The 20492-nt window shown below is 46.0% G+C and overlaps 1 protein-coding gene and 1 non-coding gene across 2 annotated transcripts in view; one reads left to right on the top strand and one right to left on the bottom strand.

Annotated features, from left to right (window-relative positions):
• The first annotated feature begins 814 nt into the window (after positions 1-814).
• The window catches only part of LOC101356990 (arylsulfatase L), a 26908-nt gene continuing 7230 nt past the window's right edge, over positions 815-20492 (top strand). Inside the window, exons 1-7 of the mRNA XM_012558076.2 lie at positions 815-837; positions 2960-3109; positions 5171-5292; positions 6378-6500; positions 9946-10369; positions 14619-14755; positions 18396-18530. Coding sequence (XP_012413530.1) covers positions 815-837; positions 2960-3109; positions 5171-5292; positions 6378-6500; positions 9946-10369; positions 14619-14755; positions 18396-18530 — 1114 coding nt within the window. The remainder of the gene's footprint in view (positions 838-2959; positions 3110-5170; positions 5293-6377; positions 6501-9945; positions 10370-14618; positions 14756-18395; positions 18531-20492) is intronic.
• On the bottom strand, positions 8642-8712 carry TRNAG-CCC (transfer RNA glycine (anticodon CCC)). Its single transcript has one exon. It is a non-coding gene; the product is annotated as a tRNA-Gly (tRNA).

Genomic DNA, 20492 nt, shown 5'->3' with positions numbered 1-20492 from the left:
GTTGATTGTGGATCCAAGTAAAATGAAATCCTTGACAACTTCAATCTTTTCTCCGTTTATCATGTTGTTACTTTTTGGCCCAGTTGTGAGGAATTTGGTTTTCTTTATGTTGAAGTGTAATCCATACTGAAGGCTGTGGTCTTTGCTCTTCATCAGTAAAGGCTTCAAGTCCTCTTCACTGTCAGCAAGCAAGGTATGGCCCTCGGACACCCTTATAGCTCAGTAATGAAGTCACTTCCGAGATTCACCCTTCAGCCAAAGATTAGACAGGCCCATAAAACAAAACGAGACTAAATGGGCATAACAGCCAGTGACAAGGACTAGAAGGCAGGAAGGGACAGGAAATCTGGTAATGGGGAACCCAAGGTTGAAAAGGGACAGTGTTGACATGTCATGGGGTTGTTAACCATTGTCATAAAACAATATGTATACTAACTGTTTAATGAGACACTATTTGTTATGTACAATTTTTAAAAAATCAGCCATTGAAACCCTATGGAGCACACTCCTACTCTGACACAAAAGAGGTCGACTCCAAGACAACTGGTTTTTAGGAGTCCCTGGGTGGTGCAAACAGCTAACATGCTCGGCTGCTAACCGAAAGGTTGAAGGTTCGAGTATACACAGAAGGGCCTCGGAAGAAAGGCCTGGAGATCTACTTCCAAAAAATTCAGCCATTGAAAATCCTATGGAGCACAGTTCTACTCTGACACACATGGGGGCACCATGAGACAGAATTAACTTGATGGAAACAGTTTGGTTTTTATGTCATTTCTAACATCTTCATTTCTTACAGGAAGAAACCAAAGGGAACATGTTGGATCGGGAACATTCTTGGTAAGATAGAATTGTCTGAATTAATGAATATTCAAGGTCTGCATCTGTAGTTCTTGGTGTCACTTTCTTGGAATGCATTGATCACAAAGAGTGGCTTCACTCATTTAGCAATAGATTACGCATCCGGAGGACTGGGCTTGGGATTCAAGACTCATATGAGCACTGCATGCGCCCCTATCTCAGGGCCGTCCCAGGCAGCTGCGGAAGAGATTCTATTTCATTTTCCCACACCAAGTGAACAACCTGCCCTACCTCTCAGACGGGTCGTCTGCTTTTCCAGCGAGCCCACCTTTCTTTTTAATATTTTATTGTATTTTTTGATGATAGCATACGCAACAAAACACACTCCCATTGAACAATTTCTACACATAATGATCCGTGACGTGCGTTACAGTCTTGGCATTGTGTCAACTTTCTCGTTGTTTCTGTTCTCGTTGTTTTACTCCCATTAACATACATTCACTGCCCCCCAACCTTCTCATCTATGCCTTAGAGTAACTGTTGACCATTTGGTCTCATAGAGAGAATTCTTTAAAAGAGCACAGTTCTCAAGGGTGACATTCTTTACTTTTTTTAAAATAATATTTTATTGTGTTTTTGGTAAAGGTTTACACAGCAGTTTAGGTTCCCACTCAACAATTTCTACACAAGTTGTTCCATGACATTGGTTACATTCTTCACAATGCGTGAACATTCTCCTTATTTCCATTCTGGGATGTTCCATTGACATTCTTTACTTTTTGAGCTAACCTGCTATTTAGCTTAAAAGTGACTTCAGAAGATAGTTTAAGGTTTAAAGAGTATCTCAGGGTAATAGTCTTGGGGATTCCTCCAGTATCATTAGGTCTGGATTCTTTGAGAATTTAAAGTTCTGTTCCACATCTTTCTTCCTTTCTATCAGATCCATCTGTGGTGACCCTGATCAGAACGTTTGGTCGTGGTAGCGGGGCACCATCTAGTTCTTCTGGTCTCAGGGTAGAGGAAGCAGAAGTTCTTAGATACAGTTAGTTCTGTAGTGCAGCTCCTTCTCTGATTCTTGGGTTTTCTTCTTTCTCTTTTGCTTCAGATGAATAGAGACAAATAGTTGAATCCAGGGAGTCTGTCTTGCAAACATTCTTTGGAGACACAGATTGCATCTGTGTTATATTACTCTGGGTACTGTGAAGCTATTGAGCTGCTGTTCACATGCATGTCTGACTGGTGCCCAAGAAAAGTCTACACAGACCACCGATATGGCAGTGGTAGAGATGGTGGGGAATCCATCAACCCCTGTGGCAATTCCTTCTCATGGCATTCCACCACCAGGGGGCTTTGTGCTGGGCTGTCACCTCCATCCCCCTCTAAGCCCCATTTCCCAACAGGTATCAGTGGACTAAAAATGTCAGTCTTTGGTATTTCATACCTCCAACCTTTCTGTTAGCAGCTGAGCGCATTAACCGTTTGCACCGCCCAGGGACTCCTAAAAACCAATAATCCAGTTGACTGACTCATAGCAACCCCGTGTGTGTCAGAGTAGAACTGTGCTCTGTAAGGTTTTTAATGGCTGATTTTTTGGAAATAGATCACTAGACCTTTCTTCCCAGGTACCTCTGAGTGGATTCAAACCTCCAACCTTTTGGTTCATACCCGAGTCCTTAATTGTTTGCACCACCCAGGGACTTCTAGCTACAGATTACAGAGCTTCCAAAAAAATAAGTAAAGGACGCTTAAAGTCTAGAAAAAACCATCGACATTGTACATATTTTATAAGCTGAAAAAAAAAATCAAATGACTAAGAGGTACTCTTTATTTTGAAATATGACACCAAAACCCAAAAACAAAAAACAAAAAACAAACAAGCCCATTGCCGTTGAGTCCATCCCAGCTCATATTGACCCTATAGGATAGAGTAGAACTGCCCCATAGAGTTTCCAAAGCTGTAATCTGTACAGAAGCAGACTGCCACATCTTTCTTCTGGTGGGTTGGAACCGCCAACCTTTGGGTTAGCAGCTGAGCACTTAACTGCTGCACCACAATGACACCAAAGCCACCTAACATGGTGACACCAACATCCCACTGACAGATGTGACGTGAACAGAATGGAGAGCAGAGTCCAGCCTCCTTTGGTGCGTTGTGTTTCAGGAATTGGCTGTCGGTGGCACTCTGCATTCTCCTGGCTTTGAAGCCCTCTGGTTGTAAAGATTTATCTGGTTCCCGGCCCAACATCCTTCTCCTGATGGCAGATGACCTCGGCATTGGAGACATTGGCTGTTATGGCAACAACACCATCAGGCAAGAAACAATTGTTCAGCCTGTGTCCCCACGCGGAGCCCAGAGGACAGAGAAGTCATTGATACTATGTATAATCAAGTCCAGGGTTTAAGGGATACCTGCATACATTGTTTCTCCTTGTCGTTGTTAGCTGCGCTTGAGTAGACTCAGATACCTGGAGACAGAAGGAAAGCTTGCCAGGTCCAGCACTATCTTCACGGTTATTGGTATGTTCTAGCCCATCACCACGGTTATCATGTCAATCCATCTGTGATGCATTGAATTATGTCCCCCAAAATTACATGTTGTAAATCCTAAACTCTGTACTTGTGGTTACAATCCCGTTTGGGAATAGGTTTTCTCGTAAACTTAATGAGGCAGTATTAGCGTAGGCTGTCTTAACGCTTTCATGCCTGGTGGTACATATAACAACCATGAACTCTTTTTTGTTGGTTTGCTTTTTTAACATTTTATTATGCTTTGGGTGAAAGTTTCCATAGCAAATTAATTCTCCAATCAATGATTATGACACAAATTGTTACATGATCTTGGTTGCAATCCCCACAAGGTGTGAGCACCCTCCCCGCTTCCTCCCTGAGTTCCCCTTTCCATTAGTCCGGTTTCCCTGTCCCTCCCTCCCTGCTCTCTCGTCTTGATTTTGGGCCAGTGTTGCCCTTTGGGTCCCGTACAATCGATTGTTCTAAGGAGCGCGATCTTCACCGATGTTCTTGTTGATCTTACAGCCCCGTCTATTGTTTGGCTGAAAGGTGGCCTCCAGGAGTGTCTACAGTTTCAAGTTGAAAGGTTGTCTTAGGGCGGGAGGCTTGGCGTTTCCTGCAGTCTCTTTCAGACAGCAAATTTGGTCTTTTTTCGTTTGCTTTTTTAATTTGAATTTTGTTCTACATTTTTTACCTATTCTACTCGGGGCCTTCTATTGTGATTCCAGTCAGAGTGGTAACCATCAACTTTTTCAGCCTCTGGGGTTTGTAAGGAAGTTGCCGTACCTCTGACAGTGCACGCTGCTACAAGTCAGGGGCTTCTGTGACTGTTTGAAACTGCAGACATGTGCACCCGCCACAATTTACAGTTTTTACAGGGCATTGTATGAGGTGTTTGCATTTTTGGTAAGAAAAATAGAAATTTTGAGAATTTTTAGTTACACATATATACCAATAGACCCCAGCGGGGACTCTGGGGTGTAATTAGTCATACTTCATATGTACTGCTAAACACTTAGGGTAGGCTTGTGGGTGGGGGCAAGAAAAAAAAAAGGTACACTACCTACCAAAAATTCAGACATACTGAATGATTTCGCATGCCTCCATTAGTGAAGACACGTGGTATCAACGAAAAATTTATAGCAGAACATAATTGGGTCACCAAAGGGGTAAGTCCATCTCTTTTGTGTTATTAAAGTGCAGATTAATCAAGGAAACAGAGATGGGGGAAGATAGACGCCATGTGGAGATTGCCAAGGGACCAGGAAGTAGAAGCTGAAGAGACAAGGGCCTTCCTCAGAGCCGGCACAGAGAGCCTTCCCCCAGAGCCCGCACCCTGAGTCCAGACTTCTAGCCTCCTGAGCTGGGAGAAAATACATTTCTGTTCTTTAAAGTCACCCAGTCATGGTATTTCCGTTGGAGCAGCGCTAGGTAGCTAAGAAACCATCTCATCGAGGGTCTTCCTCGTTTTTCTGACCCTCTACTTTACCAAACACGATGTCGTTGTCTAGCGATTGGTCTTTCCTGATGACGTGTCCAAAGTAAGTGATTTCAAGTATCGCCATCCTTGCTTGTAAGGAGCATTTGGATTGTATTGCTTCTAAGACTGATTTGTTTGTTGTTCTGGCAGTCCGTGGTATATCTGTGAGGTAGATTGACACCGTAGCTGCCAGAACACACTCAAACATACCAACGAGCGTGAAGATGGTGCAGGACCGGGCAGCGTTTCCTTCTGTCATACACAAGGTCCCCATGAGTCAGAGCTGATTCCAGAGCATCTAACAGCAACACCTAGTATATGGCTATGCTTTTGTGGGAAACCCTGTTTGACTGGGAATAAAACTGTGACTTTCTTCCTCCGTAGGACTCCAAATATTGACCGCCTTGCAGAGGACGGGGTGAAACTCACCCAGCACATCGCTGCCGCGCCCGTGTGCACCCCAAGCCGAGCTGCTTTCCTGACGGGCAGGTACCCGCTCCGGTCAGGTTAGTTCTTTCTTACATCTAACCACCGGCTGGACCAGGACATGCCCTTTTTAACTCCCTCAAGACAATTATTGGAGTCCTGGTGGTGCAGTGGTTAAGAGCTATGGCGAGCTATGGCTGCTAACCCAAACATCAGCAGTTGGAATCTGCCAGCTGCTCCTTGGAAGCCTTATGGGGCAGTTCTACTCTGTCCTATAGGGTCACTATGAGTTGGAATTGACTTGATGGCAACGGGTTTGGTTGTTTGGTTTTTTAAGACAATTACTGGCGGTGGGGGGGTGGGCAGCGGTGGTTCCGTGGTAGAATTCTCACCTTCCCTGCAGGAGACCCAGATAGATTCCTGGCCAGTGGACCTCATGCACAGCCACCACCCGTCTGTCGTGGAAGCTTGTGTTTTTCTGTGATACCAAACAGGTTTCAGTGGCGCTTCCAGTCTAAGACAGACTAGGAAGAAAGGCCTGGTGACCTTCTTCTGAAAAGTCAGCCATTGAAAACCCTATGGAGTGCAGTTCTACTCTGACGCACATGGGGTCGCCGTGACTCAGAGTCAACTCAATGGCAACTGGTTTTGAATTATAGCAAGAGTTTGGTCAAACATCATCTCAAAAGGTTAGATGAGAAGTTTGGGGGGCGGGCGTGACTTTCTGCTAATGGTGGTGGAATAATTTGGAAAAGGATACAGATATACAACTGGAAGAATGTAAACAATGTCACGGTATTGTGCGTGTAGAATTGGTTGAAATGGTGTATCCTTTACTGTGCCCATTTTCACAAACGTGAAATTAAGAAAAGTTTTGTCAAATCATAAAAATTTTTTAACTATTATTCTTGTTTCATTCAATACTCCTTTTTTAAAAAATTTTTACAACCACGTCACAAGACGCTAAGACTCCTTGCTGACTTTTTCAATTAATCAATCATTTCCTTGGCTCATGCGACCCAGGAGGCAAAGCCAAGTGGGAAGTAAATTTCCCATTTAATTGTGAGTCATGGAAGTTGTCCCCAAATATTCCAAATTAAAATGATAATAATAAATAACAATGAATGTGTAGCAGTAATGTTTCTCTGACATTTGCTGATCGCAGGGATGGTTTCCAGTGGTGGCAACCGAGTTCTTCAGTGGGCAGCAGTATCTGGAGGCCTTCCCAAGAGTGAGACCACTTTTGCAAAAATATTAAAAGATGAAGATTACACCACTGGACTGATAGGTACGTACATTTTTAAAGTGTTAAGCACGTTACTTTAATATGGGGCAGCCCATTCGACTAAAGGAGCCCCTGGGTGGTGCAGGTGGTTAGGCTGCAAACGGAAAGGTTGGAGGTTCGAATCCACACAGAGGCACCCTGGAAGAAAGTCCTGGCAATCTGCTTCCAAAAACATCACCATTGAAAACCCTACTGAGCACAGTTCTACTCTGACACACAAGAGGGTGCTTATTTTCAAATTTTTTTTTTTTTTTACTTTAGATGAAGGTTTACAGAACAAATAGTTTCTCATTAAACAATTAACACACAAATTGTTTTGTGACATTGGTTAACAACCCCATTACATGTTCATACTCTCCCTTCTCAACCTTGGGTTCCCCATTACCAGCTTTCCTGTCCCCTCCTGCCTTCTCATCCTTGCCTCTGGACTGCTATGCCTCATTAGTCCCGTTTTGTTTTACGGGGCTGTCCAATCCCTGGCTGAACGGTGAACCTCAGAAGTGACTTCATTACTGAGCTAAAAAGGTGTCAGGGGGCCATACTGTAGGGGTTTCTCCAGTCTCTGTCAGGCCAGTAAGTCTGGTCTTTTTTTTTGTGAGTTAGAATTTTGTTCTACATTGTTCTCCAGCTCTGTCCGGGACCCTCTGTTGTGATCCCGGTCAGAGCAGTCAGTGGTGGTAGCCGGGCACCATCTCCTTGTGCTGGACTCACAGTCTGGTGGAGGCCGCGGTGGTTGTGGTCCATCAGTCATCTGGACTAATCTTTCCCTTGTGTCTTTGGTTTTCTTCATTCCCCCTTGCTCCAGACGGGGTGGGATCAGTGGAGTCTCTTAGTTAGATGGCCGCTCACAAACTTTTAAGACCCCAGATGCTACTCACTCTGCCTCTATGTCTGATGTACTTAATGTACTTTCCTGCAGTGAGTGAATGCAGCTTCTCCAGTTCCGTTAGGGTAGCTCTGCACTGTGGTTGTGGTCCAGTAGTCCCTTGGACTCATCTTTCCCTTGTAGGGGGTGCTTATTTTTGAAGTTAACTGGAGGGCAACTGTTTTTCCTTTTTTTCTTTCCTTCTTTGTTTTATGTATATTCAGCTAAACTTTTAGAAATGAAGTGGGTGGGATGGAGCGTGACTTTCCAGCCCCTGGAAAGCAACCCGGTCACAAATGACTTTCTCTCCAGCCAGCTTGGTGCAAAGTGAGCGCTTGGGAAGTATTGGTTTAATGACAAATCTCGTGTTTTATGCGATGTGCTGATGTGCCATGATTTAAAAAAAAGAAAAGAAAAGAAACTATATACCCTTTCACCCACAATGTCTGTAATTTCATCTTACCCCTGTGGAACTGGGACTCTCAGCTTAGCATCTCCCTGCTTCCACGAATCATGTGCTTATTTTTTTACACGTTGGCCAGCCAGGGTACGTACGGCATGAAAGAAAATTAGCAACAATAGTTTACTGACAGGGAACCAAGTCTCCGTTATCATTGTCACCTTACAATGATAATTTTTATTAACAGTAACATTTCTTTATAGCAAAGAAAAAGAGTAGGTGATGTACTGAATATAAAATAGAATAGACTCCTTGCCTTTTTTTTTTTTTTTTAGCATGAAGGAGTCTATTCTCACGGGATTGTTGTTGTCCTTAGCTGCCCTGGAGTGGGGCCCTGACTCACAGTGACCCCATGCTCAATGGCACGAAACGCTGCCCGTTCCTGCACCATCCCCATGATCGGTTGCCGATCAGACTGTTGTGCTCCGTAGGGTTTTCATCAACTGAATTTCAGAAATAGATCTCCAGGCCTTTCTTCCTAGTCTATCTTTAGTCTGGAAGCTCCGCTGAAACCTGTTCAGCATCACAGCAACACAGTGGCAGATGGGTGGTGGCTGCGCACGAGTGCATTGGCCGGGAATCAAACCCGGGTCTCCTGTGTGGGAGGCGAGAATTTTACCACAGAACCACCACTGCCCTCTCCAGCATTATATTGGACAATAGTTTATTGTGACCCATAGGGTTTTCACTGGCTAATTTTCAGAAGCAGATCACCAGACCTTTCCTCCTAGTCATCTTGCTCTGGAAGCTCCGCCGAAGCCTGTTCAGCATCACAGCAACAGGCAAGCCTCCACTGACAGTGGGGGGGTGCGTCTGAGGTGCATTGGCCGGGAATCGAACCTGGGTCTCCCGCATGGGAGGTGAGAATTCTACCACTGAACCACCCCTGCTCCCAGGTATATATTAGAAATGCATTTATATATAACTTATTTATTTATACATAGAACTTCATATACATACACACATACATATGTTCCAAAAATCTGTTGCCGTAGAGTCAATTTCTACTCACCACAACCCTATAGGACAGAGCAGAACCGTCCCATAGGGTTTCCAAGGACTGACTGGTGGATTCCAACTGCTGGCCTTTTGGTTAGCGGTCGAACACTTCACCACCGCGCCACCAGGGCTCCGGATATCTATTTCAGGCTCCATAAATGTTCTGTTTCTTGATTTGGGTGGTGCTTACAAAGCGATGTGGTTGTTGGTGCTGCTGTTGAATCAGCTCTGACTCATGCTGACCCCGTACACAGTGGAATCAAATCGTGATTATAGAGTTTTCATTGGCTGATTATCAGAAGTAGATGGCCAGGCCTTTTTTCCTAGTCTCCTACATGGAAGGCAAGATTCTACCACTGACCCACCACTGTCTCCAGGAAATCACATGGGGTTTTCTGGGGGATGGACACCAACAGAGAAGTGAGAAGACACCCCGTGTCTCTTTATCAGCAGCCCAGTAGTGGAAGAAGGGATGCCTACCACCTTCCTTTGATGGGAGTTGAAAGTTGCACTCTGAAACCTATCCCCACCTCCAGCCTGACCCTCATCAAAGTGGCTTAACAGAGCAAGGAACAATTCTGACATCAGTGAGTCTTTTGCCATACCAATGATGTCAGATAGAACTTTCTAGAACAATCTGTCTGCTCTGTGCCTTCCTCGTCACCTCTGCCATGAACCATCGCAAAACAGGTGTGGTAGGTTGAGCAATGCCCCCTCTCCCAAAGACAACAGTTGCCGTGGAGTCAATTCTGACCCATGGAGCCCCCATGTGTGTCAGAGTAGAACTGTGCTCCGTAAGGTTTTCAATGGCTGATTTTTTGGAAGTAGATCACCAGGCCTTTCTTCTGAGGTGCCTCTGGGTGGACTGGAACCTCCAACCTTTCAGTTAGTAGTCAAACACAAACCACTGGCACCACCCAGGGACCCCTAGGGTTCTCACATTCCTGAAATGAGGAGGTCAGGCCATGGTGCAAATACCTGATCCCACTGTCCACACCCCTGGATATCCCCAACACATCCCAGTGCCCCCACAGAGTGCCTATCATGTAGGATGCTCATGATTCCTACTTCCCAACTGGTGGTCAGCCAGTCTTCTGTCACATGGACATGCTTTTGCCTTCCAGGAAAATGGCACCTGGGCCTCAATTGTGAATCTTCCAGTGATCACTGCCACCACCCTCTCAACCATGGATTCGACCACTTCTACGGGATGCCTTTCTCCATGATGGGAGACTGTTTGTACTGGGACATCTCCGAGAAACGCGCAGGCCTGGAGCGCAAACTCAACCTCTGCGCCCAGATCCTGGCCTTGGCTATACTCACGCTGGCCACCGGGAAGCTCACTGGCTTGGTGTCGGTGCCATGGATGCCGGTCGTCTGGTCAGCCATGGTGGCTGTCCTGCTCTGCACCATCTCACACTTCACGGGCACGCTGATTGTTCACGCGGACTGTTTCCTCATGAGAAACCACTCCATCACGGAGCAGCCCATGCTCTTCCAGAGAACCACGTCTCTCATCCTCAAGGAGGCTGCGTCGTTTATCAAAAGGTGAGCATCACCAATATGGTGTCAGTCTGAAATTTTGGTAGTGACCATCACTGATAGAAAATACTGAGCTGTCGAAAATACAGATTCAGAGTGAAATAAATCAGTCACGAAAGGATCGATACTGTATGATCTCATTTATATGAGATTTCTGCAACAGGCAAGTGTATAAAGATGAAAGTTTGTTGGTGGTAACCAGGGGCAAGCCAGAGGGAGGGGGAGAGGAAGACACAGTGCTTAGAGAACAGTGAGCTTCTGTTAGGATGATGGAAAAATTCGGGAACACTTAACGGTGACGGTTGAACAACATGACGACTATAGTTAATGTCTCTTGAACGGTACATGTAAGGATTGTTGAAATGGCAAATGTGTTTTTACTTATATATTTACCACAGTTAAAAAAAAAAACAAAAAACACACAGATTTATCATTTCCTTTAAAAAATAAAAGGCAACCAATTAGTTCTATCAAAAAACAAAAAGAGAGAGAGAGCATTAAGTTGACCCTAGGTGGCACGAACACTTAAGTGCTAGACTACTGGCTCAAAGGTTGGTGGTTCGAACCCACCCAGAGGCACCTTGGAAGAAAGATTGTTGAAATGGAAAATATGTTTTTACTTATATATTTACCACAATAAAACCAGGCATGAATGAAGGTCCGCTGAGCCACGTGGTGGTGAATTACATTGTTTCCACTGACATGTTTTAAACACGTTGGAGTGTGGCAAAGTGGTTACGAGCTCGGCTGCTAACCACAAGGTTGGCAGTTTGAATGTACCAGCTGCTCCCTGGACACCCTATGGGGCAGTTCTACTCTGTCGTATAGGGTTGGCATAAGTCGAAATCGACTCGACAGCAATGGATTTTGGTTTTGTTTTTGGTTAATGAGGTCCATGGGTGTCACAAATAGTTTGCCTTTGACTACTTACCTAAAGGTTGGTGGTTCCAATCCACCCAGCAGCTCTGCTAAAGAAAGACCTGGCAATCTGCTCCCGTAAAGATTACAGCCTAGGAAACCCTATGGGGCAGCTCTTCTCTGTCACATGGGGATGCTATGAGTCACAACTGACTTGAAAACAAAGGGTTTGGGGTTTGGGTTTTTTTAATTTTGAGTTGTTAGTTGCTGTGAAGTCAGTTCTGACTCACGACAACCTCGTGTACAACAGAAAGAAACCCTGCCTAGTCCTGCGCCATCTTCACGATCATTGGTCTGCTCAAGTCCATTGTTGTGGCCCTGTGTGTTTCGAGTGTCTTCCAACCTGGGGGGCTGTCTTCCAGCTCTCTATCGGGTGGTGTTCTGTTTTGAGTACAACCCCCTTGTACAAGCATCCTCTGATCACAATGGACCATATTTAACTAAGATAACAAACGAATCACCTAGAACACCTTTACAATAAAATTTAAATGTTTTAAAAACTCTATCTTGGGGACTAAGATGTCCTGCTGCTAACTTCAGCTTAGATGTGAATTTCAGTGATGTGGGACTTACTATATGTAGGACGAACAAGGATGTAATGAAGAGCTACCCTGTCCGAAACAGGCAGGACGCTCCCGAGGGTGCCCCAATAAAGAGGGTGACACCATCAGACCCCAGCTCACCTGGTGCCAAGGTTACAATCGGGTTGTAGAATATTCTTAGAGCATTCTTTTTTTTGTGTGTGTGTGTGCTTTAGGTAAAAGTTTACAGCACGTATTAGTTTCTCATTCAAAAATTTATACACAAATTGTTTTGTGATATTGGTTGCAATCCCTGAAGTGTGTCACACTCTCCCCCCTTCCAGCCCGGGTTCCCTGTGTCCATTCGTCCAGTTCTCCCCTGTCCCTTCCTGCCTTCTTGTCTTTGCTTTTGGGCAGGTGAGGCCCGCTTGGTCTCATATACTTGATTGAACTAAGAAGCATATTCCTCACATGTGTTATTGTTTGTTCTATTAAAAAAAAAAAAAGAACAGAAAAAACCTTTGCCGTCACATGATTCCGACTCATAGTGACCCTATAGAACAGAGTAGAACTGTCCCACAGAGTTTGCAAGGAGCAGCTGGTGGATTCGAACTGCCGACATTTTAGTTAGCAGCCACGGCTCGCCGTAGCTCTCAACCACCATGTCACCGGGGCTCCTGTGCGTTTTCTAGGCCTGTCTCATCTTTGGCCGAAAGGTGGACTTCAGGAGTGGCTTCAGTTCTGAGTTAGCAGGCTGTCTGGGGGCCGTAGTCTCAGGGGTCTCTCCAGGCTCTGTCAGACCAGTAGGTCTAGTCTTTTTCTCGTGAATTTGCATTTTGTTCTACATTTTTCTCTCACTCTGTCCAGGCCTCTCTATTGCCGTCCCTGTCCGAGCGGTTGGTGGTGATAACTGGGCACCATCTTCTGGGGCCAGGCTGGCGGAGGCTGCGGTTCACGTGGTCCTTTAGACCTTCGGAGTAATATTTTCCTGGTGTCTTTGGTTCCCTTCATTTTCGTTTGCTCTGGGTGGGAAGAGACCAATAGATGTATCTTGGATGGTCACTAGCAAGCTTTGAAGATCCCAGACGTCTTAGAACATTCTTCATGGAATTCCCTAATGGGACTCCATCATGGCATTGATAATTAGCTTGGACATTAAAGCTGGCCAGCCTATGATGCCCTAATTACAGCTAAGACAGTCAGCTTTTCCTCTACACTTCAAGGGCGTTGATTAATCATAAAGGAAGGGGAGAGAGGAGGCATTGCCTAAAAAAGAAGATTATCATTTTGAAATTAATAACCTAGTACACCTCATTTATTCGAGTCTACCCAGAGGTGCCTCAGAAGAAGGGCCTGGCATTCCGTTTCTGAAAATCCAGCCATTGAAACCCCTATGGAACACACTTGGGGTCACCATGAGTCAGGGTCAGCTCGACAGCACCCCGCACACCTCATTTGTAAAGTGTGTTTTTTGAAACTATGCCTTAAACCTGATTTCTTCATATGAGCAATTATAAAGAAAACTGAATGTACAATATTCCTTATTCTGTAAGCAAGGGTTCGAGGAAGAAAAATATACTGAGAGAGTTGAATGAGATAAACATCAGGTGAGACAGCTGGCTGCTGATCTCCTCTACTTTCAGTTGCCCTAAGTACGTGGAGTCAGAAAATTACAATATTCAGGGAAAAAAGACGTATAAAATCCTTACGTAGTCTTAAATAGAGTTTAGAAAGGAAAAGGCATCACGTTAACGGTTCTCCAATACAAGAACATTGGTGCCGTTCAGTAAGAATTTTTTACGTGTTTGCTCGTGGTGGGCACAGTAGGGAAAACACCTCAGTAAGGATGTATGAGTTTCCTACGGCCGCTAACGAAATACCACAAACTGTTTGACTGACAACAACAGACATTCATTCCCTCTGAGTTCTGGAGACCGGAAGTCTGAGACCAAGGTGTGGGCAGGGCCACGCTCCCTCCAGAGGCTCTGGGGGAGGATTGTTCCTTGTCTCTCCCAGCTCCTGGGGGCCCCGGGCGTTCCTGGGCTTCTGGCCGCATCGCCCCCATCTCTGCTCCGTCTTCATGTGGCGTCTCCCTCTGCGCCTCCCTGTCTCTGTGTCTCTTCTCCTTCCCTTATAAGGACACCGGTCTTTTGATTAGGACCCTCCCTACTCCGGTATGGAGTCCCTGGAAGGTGAAAACAGTTTGGCGCTCAGCTACGAGCCTAAAGGTTGGCAGTTCGAACCCACCCGAAGGTGCCACGGAAGAAAGGCCTGGCAATCTGTCTCTGAAAGGTCCCAGCCTGGAAAACCCTGTGGAGCAGTTCTACTCTGCACACACGGGGGCGCTGTGAGTTGGAATCGACCGGGTGGCAACTATCAATAACAACTCCTCCAGGATGACTTCATGATAACTCAAATGACATCTGCAAAAACCCTGTTTCCAAACGAGGTCACGTTCCCAGGTTCCAGGGGTTAGGACTTGAACACATCTTTCTGGGAGGGACACCGACCAACCCCTCACAAAGGACGTGACTGTTTAGATCTCTGTTTGGCAACTCAAGGGTCTCCGTCTCTGCCGTACACAAAGGTAACGCTGGTTCCTTTGTGTTTACTCTCATTTTGTTTTTCTGCTTGATTTTTTTTTTTACTTTATATTTTCTTTGGTGAAAATGCACACAGCAAAACATACACGGATTCACCAATTTCTACATGTCCGATGCAGTGATGTTGGGTGACATCCTTCCGGTTGCGCGACCTTTCGCACCCTCCTCTTCCGAATTGGCCCCTAACCCCTGTTGCGTGTGTTTTGCTTTTAGAAACAAGCGCGGCCCTTTCCTGCTCTTTGTTTCCTTCCTACACGTCCATGTTCCCCTTATTACCACCGAGAAGTCCCTGGGAAAGAGCCTCCACGGGCTGTACGGGGACAACGTAGAGGACATGGACTGGATGGTGGGTGAGTGTCTTCTGTGCATGAAAACGTGGCCCCTCCTCGCCCAGGAGAGGCAGGAACGAACGGGGTCAACGAGAAGAAGGTGAGATGCATTAAAGCTAAGCACAGCAGAACCGCGCAAGGATTACAACCAGACTGGATTTTTAGAGCTTATCATACCATACCGCACATCTTCACTCGAGTCCCTGTTGGCGTAATCAGTGAACGCGCTCGGCTCCTAACCAAAAAGGTTGGTGGTTCAAACCCATCCAGAGGTGCCTCAGAAGAAAGGCCTGATGATCTGCTTCCGAAAGATCAGCCATTGAAAACCCCACGGAGCACAGCTCTGCTCGGACACACATGGGGTCGCCGTGAGCTGAAGCCGACTTCAGGCAACTCACAGCAAGGACGACACAGCTTCACTCCGTTTTTAGATGCTGAATCCATCCCATTCCACGTGCGTGGTGTTGCTGTAAGTTGTCAGCCAGTCGATTCTGACTCACGGGGAGCCCCATGTGTGCAGAGTAGAACTGCTCCACAGGGTTTTCAATGCTGGGACCTTTCAAAAGCAGATCACAGGTTTTCTTCCGAGGTGCCCCTAGATGTGTTTGAACCACCAACGTTTTGGCTAATAGTCGAGTGTTTCATCGTTTGCAACACCCGGAGACTCCCACAGGTAAGCCATCTAAATTTAGAGTCCATACCTGAATCTGAGAGATCAGATAAAGATCGCTTGCAGCTTAAAAGTGTGCAATAGCTCCCGCTGCTGAGAAAAATAGTATCTGAAGGCAGAAAAACTCCAACAGCCTCCCGGACTTTCTTACACGCACCTAATGCCTGCCACCACTGATTCGGTGCAAACAGTGCGCTCAGCCGCTGATTGAAAAATTGACTCTTCGAGTCCACCCAGAGGCACCTGGGAAGAAAGGCCTGGTGATCTTCTTCTGAAAAATCAGCCACTGAAGACTAGGGAGCACAGTTCTACTCTGACACACACAGGATTGCCATGAATCAGAATCAATTCAATGCTAACTTCTTTTTTTTTTTTACCATGGCCCAACCCCCTACCAGCTCCAGGCTCAAACACTGGTAAGAATAAAGAGTCTGGTCCAAAGGGATAACGGACCACAACTCCCACGGCCTCCACCAGACTGAGTCCCGCACAACTAGATGGCTCCCGGCTACCACCACCGACTGCTCTGACAGGGATCACAACAGAGGGTCCCGGACAGAGCTGGAGAAAGATGTAGAACAAAATTCTAACTCACAAAAAAAGACCAGATTTACTGGCCTAAAGGAGACTGGAGAAACCCCGGGAGTATGGCCCCCGGACACCCTTTTAGTTCAGTCAGTAATGAAGTCACTCCTGAGGTTCATGCCTCATGCAAAGATTAGACAGGCCCATAAAACAAAACGAGACTAAAGGGGCACTCCAGCCCAGGGGGAAGGACTAGAAGGCAGGAGGGGACAGGACAGCTGGTAATAGGGAACCCAAGGTCAAGAAGGGAGAGTGTTGACATGTCGTGGGGTTGTTAACCAATGTCACAAAACAATATGTGTACTGTTTAGTGAGAGGCTAGTTTGTTCTGAAAACATTCATCTAAATTACAACAACAACAAAAAAACTACACACCAAAAAAAGAAGAAGAATAAAGAGTTTGGCCCCTCAGTAGCAGCAGCTGCAGTCCAGAAGTTGGGGGCTTGGGCTAACTGGGGGTGAACTCCCTCATTCTCAGATCAGGTCAGCACTTGGTGTCACCTTCCTGGAGCTGCCAGATGTGAGAAACAGCACAGACTCTCCAGGGAAAACCAAAGGAAACAGTGTTTCAGCTCAGTCTCTACTCTTCTTCAATACACAGTTCTGGTACAAAACTTAAAAAACGTGTTAGGTTTGCGAAGAAGCAAGAAAATGGGATCTACGACACAAATAAATAAATACATAAATTCATGGAAGCCAGGCTTGCTGATCTGTCTCTATAGCATTGTGGTGTGATGGACCACTTTTGTGTGGCCTCTCTAGCCATGGTCTTGTAACTCCCACCCAAGTGATCGGGCGGGATTGCATGATAGGGTAATCGTGGCCCACCTACGGGATTGGTCAGTTTTGCCATCCTGCTGGGCTTGAAATGAGCCACCCCAGGGGCGGGAAAGAGAAGATGCTGTCACCACCACCAAGGAAGAACAGCCAGGAGCCAGCATGTCCTTTGGACCAGGGATCCCTACGCTGAGAAGCTCCTGGACCCAGGAGACAGAGAGCGAGCTGTAACCCCGAAGGGAGCAGAGACCTGGCAACAGGAGACTGTGTGGTGGGCTTTCCGGCCCACGGAGAGAGAAAGCTGAGTGCCTTTGGGCAGAGACTGAGGGCCAGAGAGAGGTGTGCCTGCCAGCACGGCTGGAAAGAGGCTGTCCTGATGGAAGAACTGTATCCTGAGTGTTCCTGAGCCTGAGTTGTAACTGTTACTTCCCTAATAAACCCCATAATCATAAGTATGGTCTGTGAGTTCTGTGTGGCCATTGCAATGAATTATCGAACCCAGCAGAGAAGTAGAGAGTGCCGTGGGAGGGACGGTTGGTGTCAGAATTGGTAAAGATGGTGGAGAGAAGAGGCCTATCTGACCTCCACCTCACAGGAACCAGCCTTGGGCTGTTGATCTTCATTCTCCTTCCCCTTGAGAACTCAGAGGAGGTCAGACAGTGCCCCTACTGTTTTTACGAGCATATGCCCTTTTAGCTTGCCTAAAATTGTTTGCAAATAGAATGGGGTACGTACAAAGAAGGGAGTCCCTGGGCTGTGCAAATGGTTAAGCAAAAGTTTGGAGGTTCAAGTCCATCCAGAGGTGCCTCAGAAAAAAGGCCTGGCAGCCTGCTTCCAAAAAAAGAGCCATTGAAAACCCTGTGGAACACAGTTCTACTACGACACCCATGGGTCAGATTCAACTTGACAACAACTGGTTTAACTGCACATATAGATAAATTTCTCAGTCTTAGATCAAGGACACTGAAGAGATCAGAATCAGAATACTACCTGTCATGGGTTGAATTGTGTCCCCCAAAAATACGCGTCAACTTGGCTAGATCATGATTCCCAGTATTGTATGACTGTCTTATCATTTTGTCCTCTGATGTGATTTCCCTGTGTGTTGTAAATCCTATCACTATGATATAATGAGATGGATTACTGGCATTTGCATTGATGGGATCTACAGGATGAGATAGTGTCTTAAGCCAATCTCTTTTGAGATATAAAAGAGAGAAGCAAGCAGAGACACATGGGAAACTCACACCACCAAGAAAGCAGTGCCAGGAGCAGAGCGTGTCCTTTGGACCTGAGGTTCTTATGCAGAGAAGCTTCCAGACCAAGGGAAGACTGATGTATCACAAGGACCTTTCTCCAAAGCCAACAGAGAGAGAAAGCCTTCCCCTGGAGCTGGTGCTCTGAATCTGGACGTCTAGCCTACTGGACTCCAAGAGAATAAACTTCTCTTTGTTAAAGCTATCCACTTGTGGTATTTCTGTTACAGCAGCACTAGATGACTAAGACATTATGTTTTAAATCAAAAGCCTCTTCCTCATGGATTGTTCCAAAATGCTAAAGCACACCTGTGTGGTTTGGTTTAAGATACTTTTTTATTTTGAGTGGTTCCAACCTACCTCCTCTTTGCAGGACAGATCCTGGATACTTTGAATGAGGAAGGTTTGACCAACAGTACCCTCGTTTATTTTACATCAGATCATGGTGGATCCTTAGAGTCCCAACTCGGAAATCACCAGTATGGTGGCTGGAATGGAATATATAAAGGTGAGACTCCAAGATTCCCAGATACTTCTCTCCAAGCTTTATCTCCTCCCTACAATCCCCAACCCTCTACTGAAAAGTGGGCTTCAACCCCAAAAAACCCGTTGCCATCCAGTCGATTCCAACTCCCAGTGACCCTAGAGGACAGAGTAGAACTGCCCCATAGGGTTTCCAAAGCTGTAATCTTTACAGAGGAGCCCTGGTTAAGCGCTCTGTTGCTAACCAAAAGGTTGGCAGTTCAAATCCACCAGCTGCTGCTTGGAAACCGTATGGGGCAGTTCTGCTCTGTCCTATAGGGTCACTATGAGCCAGAATCGCCTCGACAGCAATGAGATTAATCTTTATAGAAGTAGACTGCCACATCTTTCTCCCAAGAAGTGGCTAGTGGGTTTGAACCACTGACCTTTTGGTTCGCAGCTGAGTGCTTAACCACTGTGCCACTGAGGCTCTTTCTTCAACCCCAAAGGATGGTAAAAACTGCCGCCTTCACTGCTTTTTTCTTATCCTGTTTAGAAATTCCAATTTTTTTAGATTTTTTATTGTGCATTAGATGAGAGTTAGTTTCCCAGTTGATAGTCTGTACATAAAGTGTTCCCTGACCTTGGTGTCTTCTCCTAGAATGTATCAGCACTCCCCCCATTTCTACCCTGGGTTCCCCGTTTCCTTTTGTCCTGATTTTCTACCCCTTCCTGCCTTCTCGTCTTTGCTTTTGGGCAAATGTTGCCCTTTGGATGTCATATAACTGATGGTTCTAAGGAGCATGGTCCTCTCGGGGGTTATTGTTCATTTTATGGGCCCGTCTGTGGCTGCGAGGTGGTCTCTGGGAATGGCTTCAGTTCCAGGTCAGAAGGGTGTCTTAGGGCCATAGTCTCGCGGGTTCCTCCAGTCTCTGTCAGACGAGTAAGTCTGGTTTTTTTTTTGTGAATTTGCTTTTTTGTTCTCCAGTTTTCTTCCTGCTCTGTCCGGGACCCTCTGTTGTAATCCCAGTCAGAGCAGTCGGAGAAATTCCAGTTTGTAATGCTCAGGTTTGATTTTTTTTCTTTTTCATTTGATAATTCAATAGTTTCTGGTATATTCACAAACTGACAACCGTCACCACAGTCAATTTTAGAACATTTTCATCATCCAACAAGAAACCTCGTACTCATGAAACATCATCCCTTATCCTCCCTTCCCCCAGCTCCTGGACTCCCCACCCTCCCCCGCCCTTGGCATCTGCTAACCTCTTCGGTTGTCGATGTCGTTAGATGACATCAAGTCAGTTCCGACTCATAGTGACCCCATGTACAACAGAACGAAACACTGCCCGGTCCTGTGCCATCCTCAGGATCGTTGTTATGCTTGAGCCCATGGTTGCAGCCACTGTGTCAGTCCACCTCACTGAGGGTCTTCCTCTTTTTCACTGACCCTCTACTTTACCAACCACGATGTCCTTCTCCAGGGACTGATCCCTCCTGACAACATGTCCAAAGTATGTGAGACGAAGTCTCACCATCCTTGCTTCTAAGGAGCATTCTGGTGGTGCTTCCAGAATCTCCTTTCTATCTCTATGGAATTCCACAGTGGTTAAGAACTCGGCTGCTAACCAAAAGGTCAGCAGTTGGAATCCACCAGCTGCTCCTTGGAAACCCTAGGGGGCAGTTCTACTCTGTCCTACAGGGTAGCTATGAGTCGGAATCAATTCGACGGCAATGAGTTTTTTTTGTTTATATATGTATATACTTGGATCCACAGTCAACACCCATGAAAGCAGCAGTCAAGAAATCAAAGACGCATTGCATTGGGCAAATCTGCTGCAAAGCCCTCTTTAAAGTGTTGAAAAGCAAAGATGTCACCTTGAAGACTCAGGTGTGCCTGACCCAAACCATGGTGTTTTCAGTCGCCTCATATGCATGCAAAAGCTGGACAACGAATAAGGAAGACAGAAGAAGAATTGACACCTTTGAATTGTGGTGCTGGGGAACA

Source organism: Trichechus manatus, unplaced genomic scaffold (genome assembly GCF_000243295.1).
Source record: "Trichechus manatus latirostris isolate Lorelei unplaced genomic scaffold, TriManLat1.0 scaffold00134, whole genome shotgun sequence".
Classification (NCBI taxonomy): Eukaryota; Metazoa; Chordata; class Mammalia; order Sirenia; family Trichechidae; genus Trichechus; species Trichechus manatus.
The sequence above is the reverse complement of the archived record's forward strand: the minus strand, read 5'-3'. Positions and strand labels throughout refer to the sequence as shown.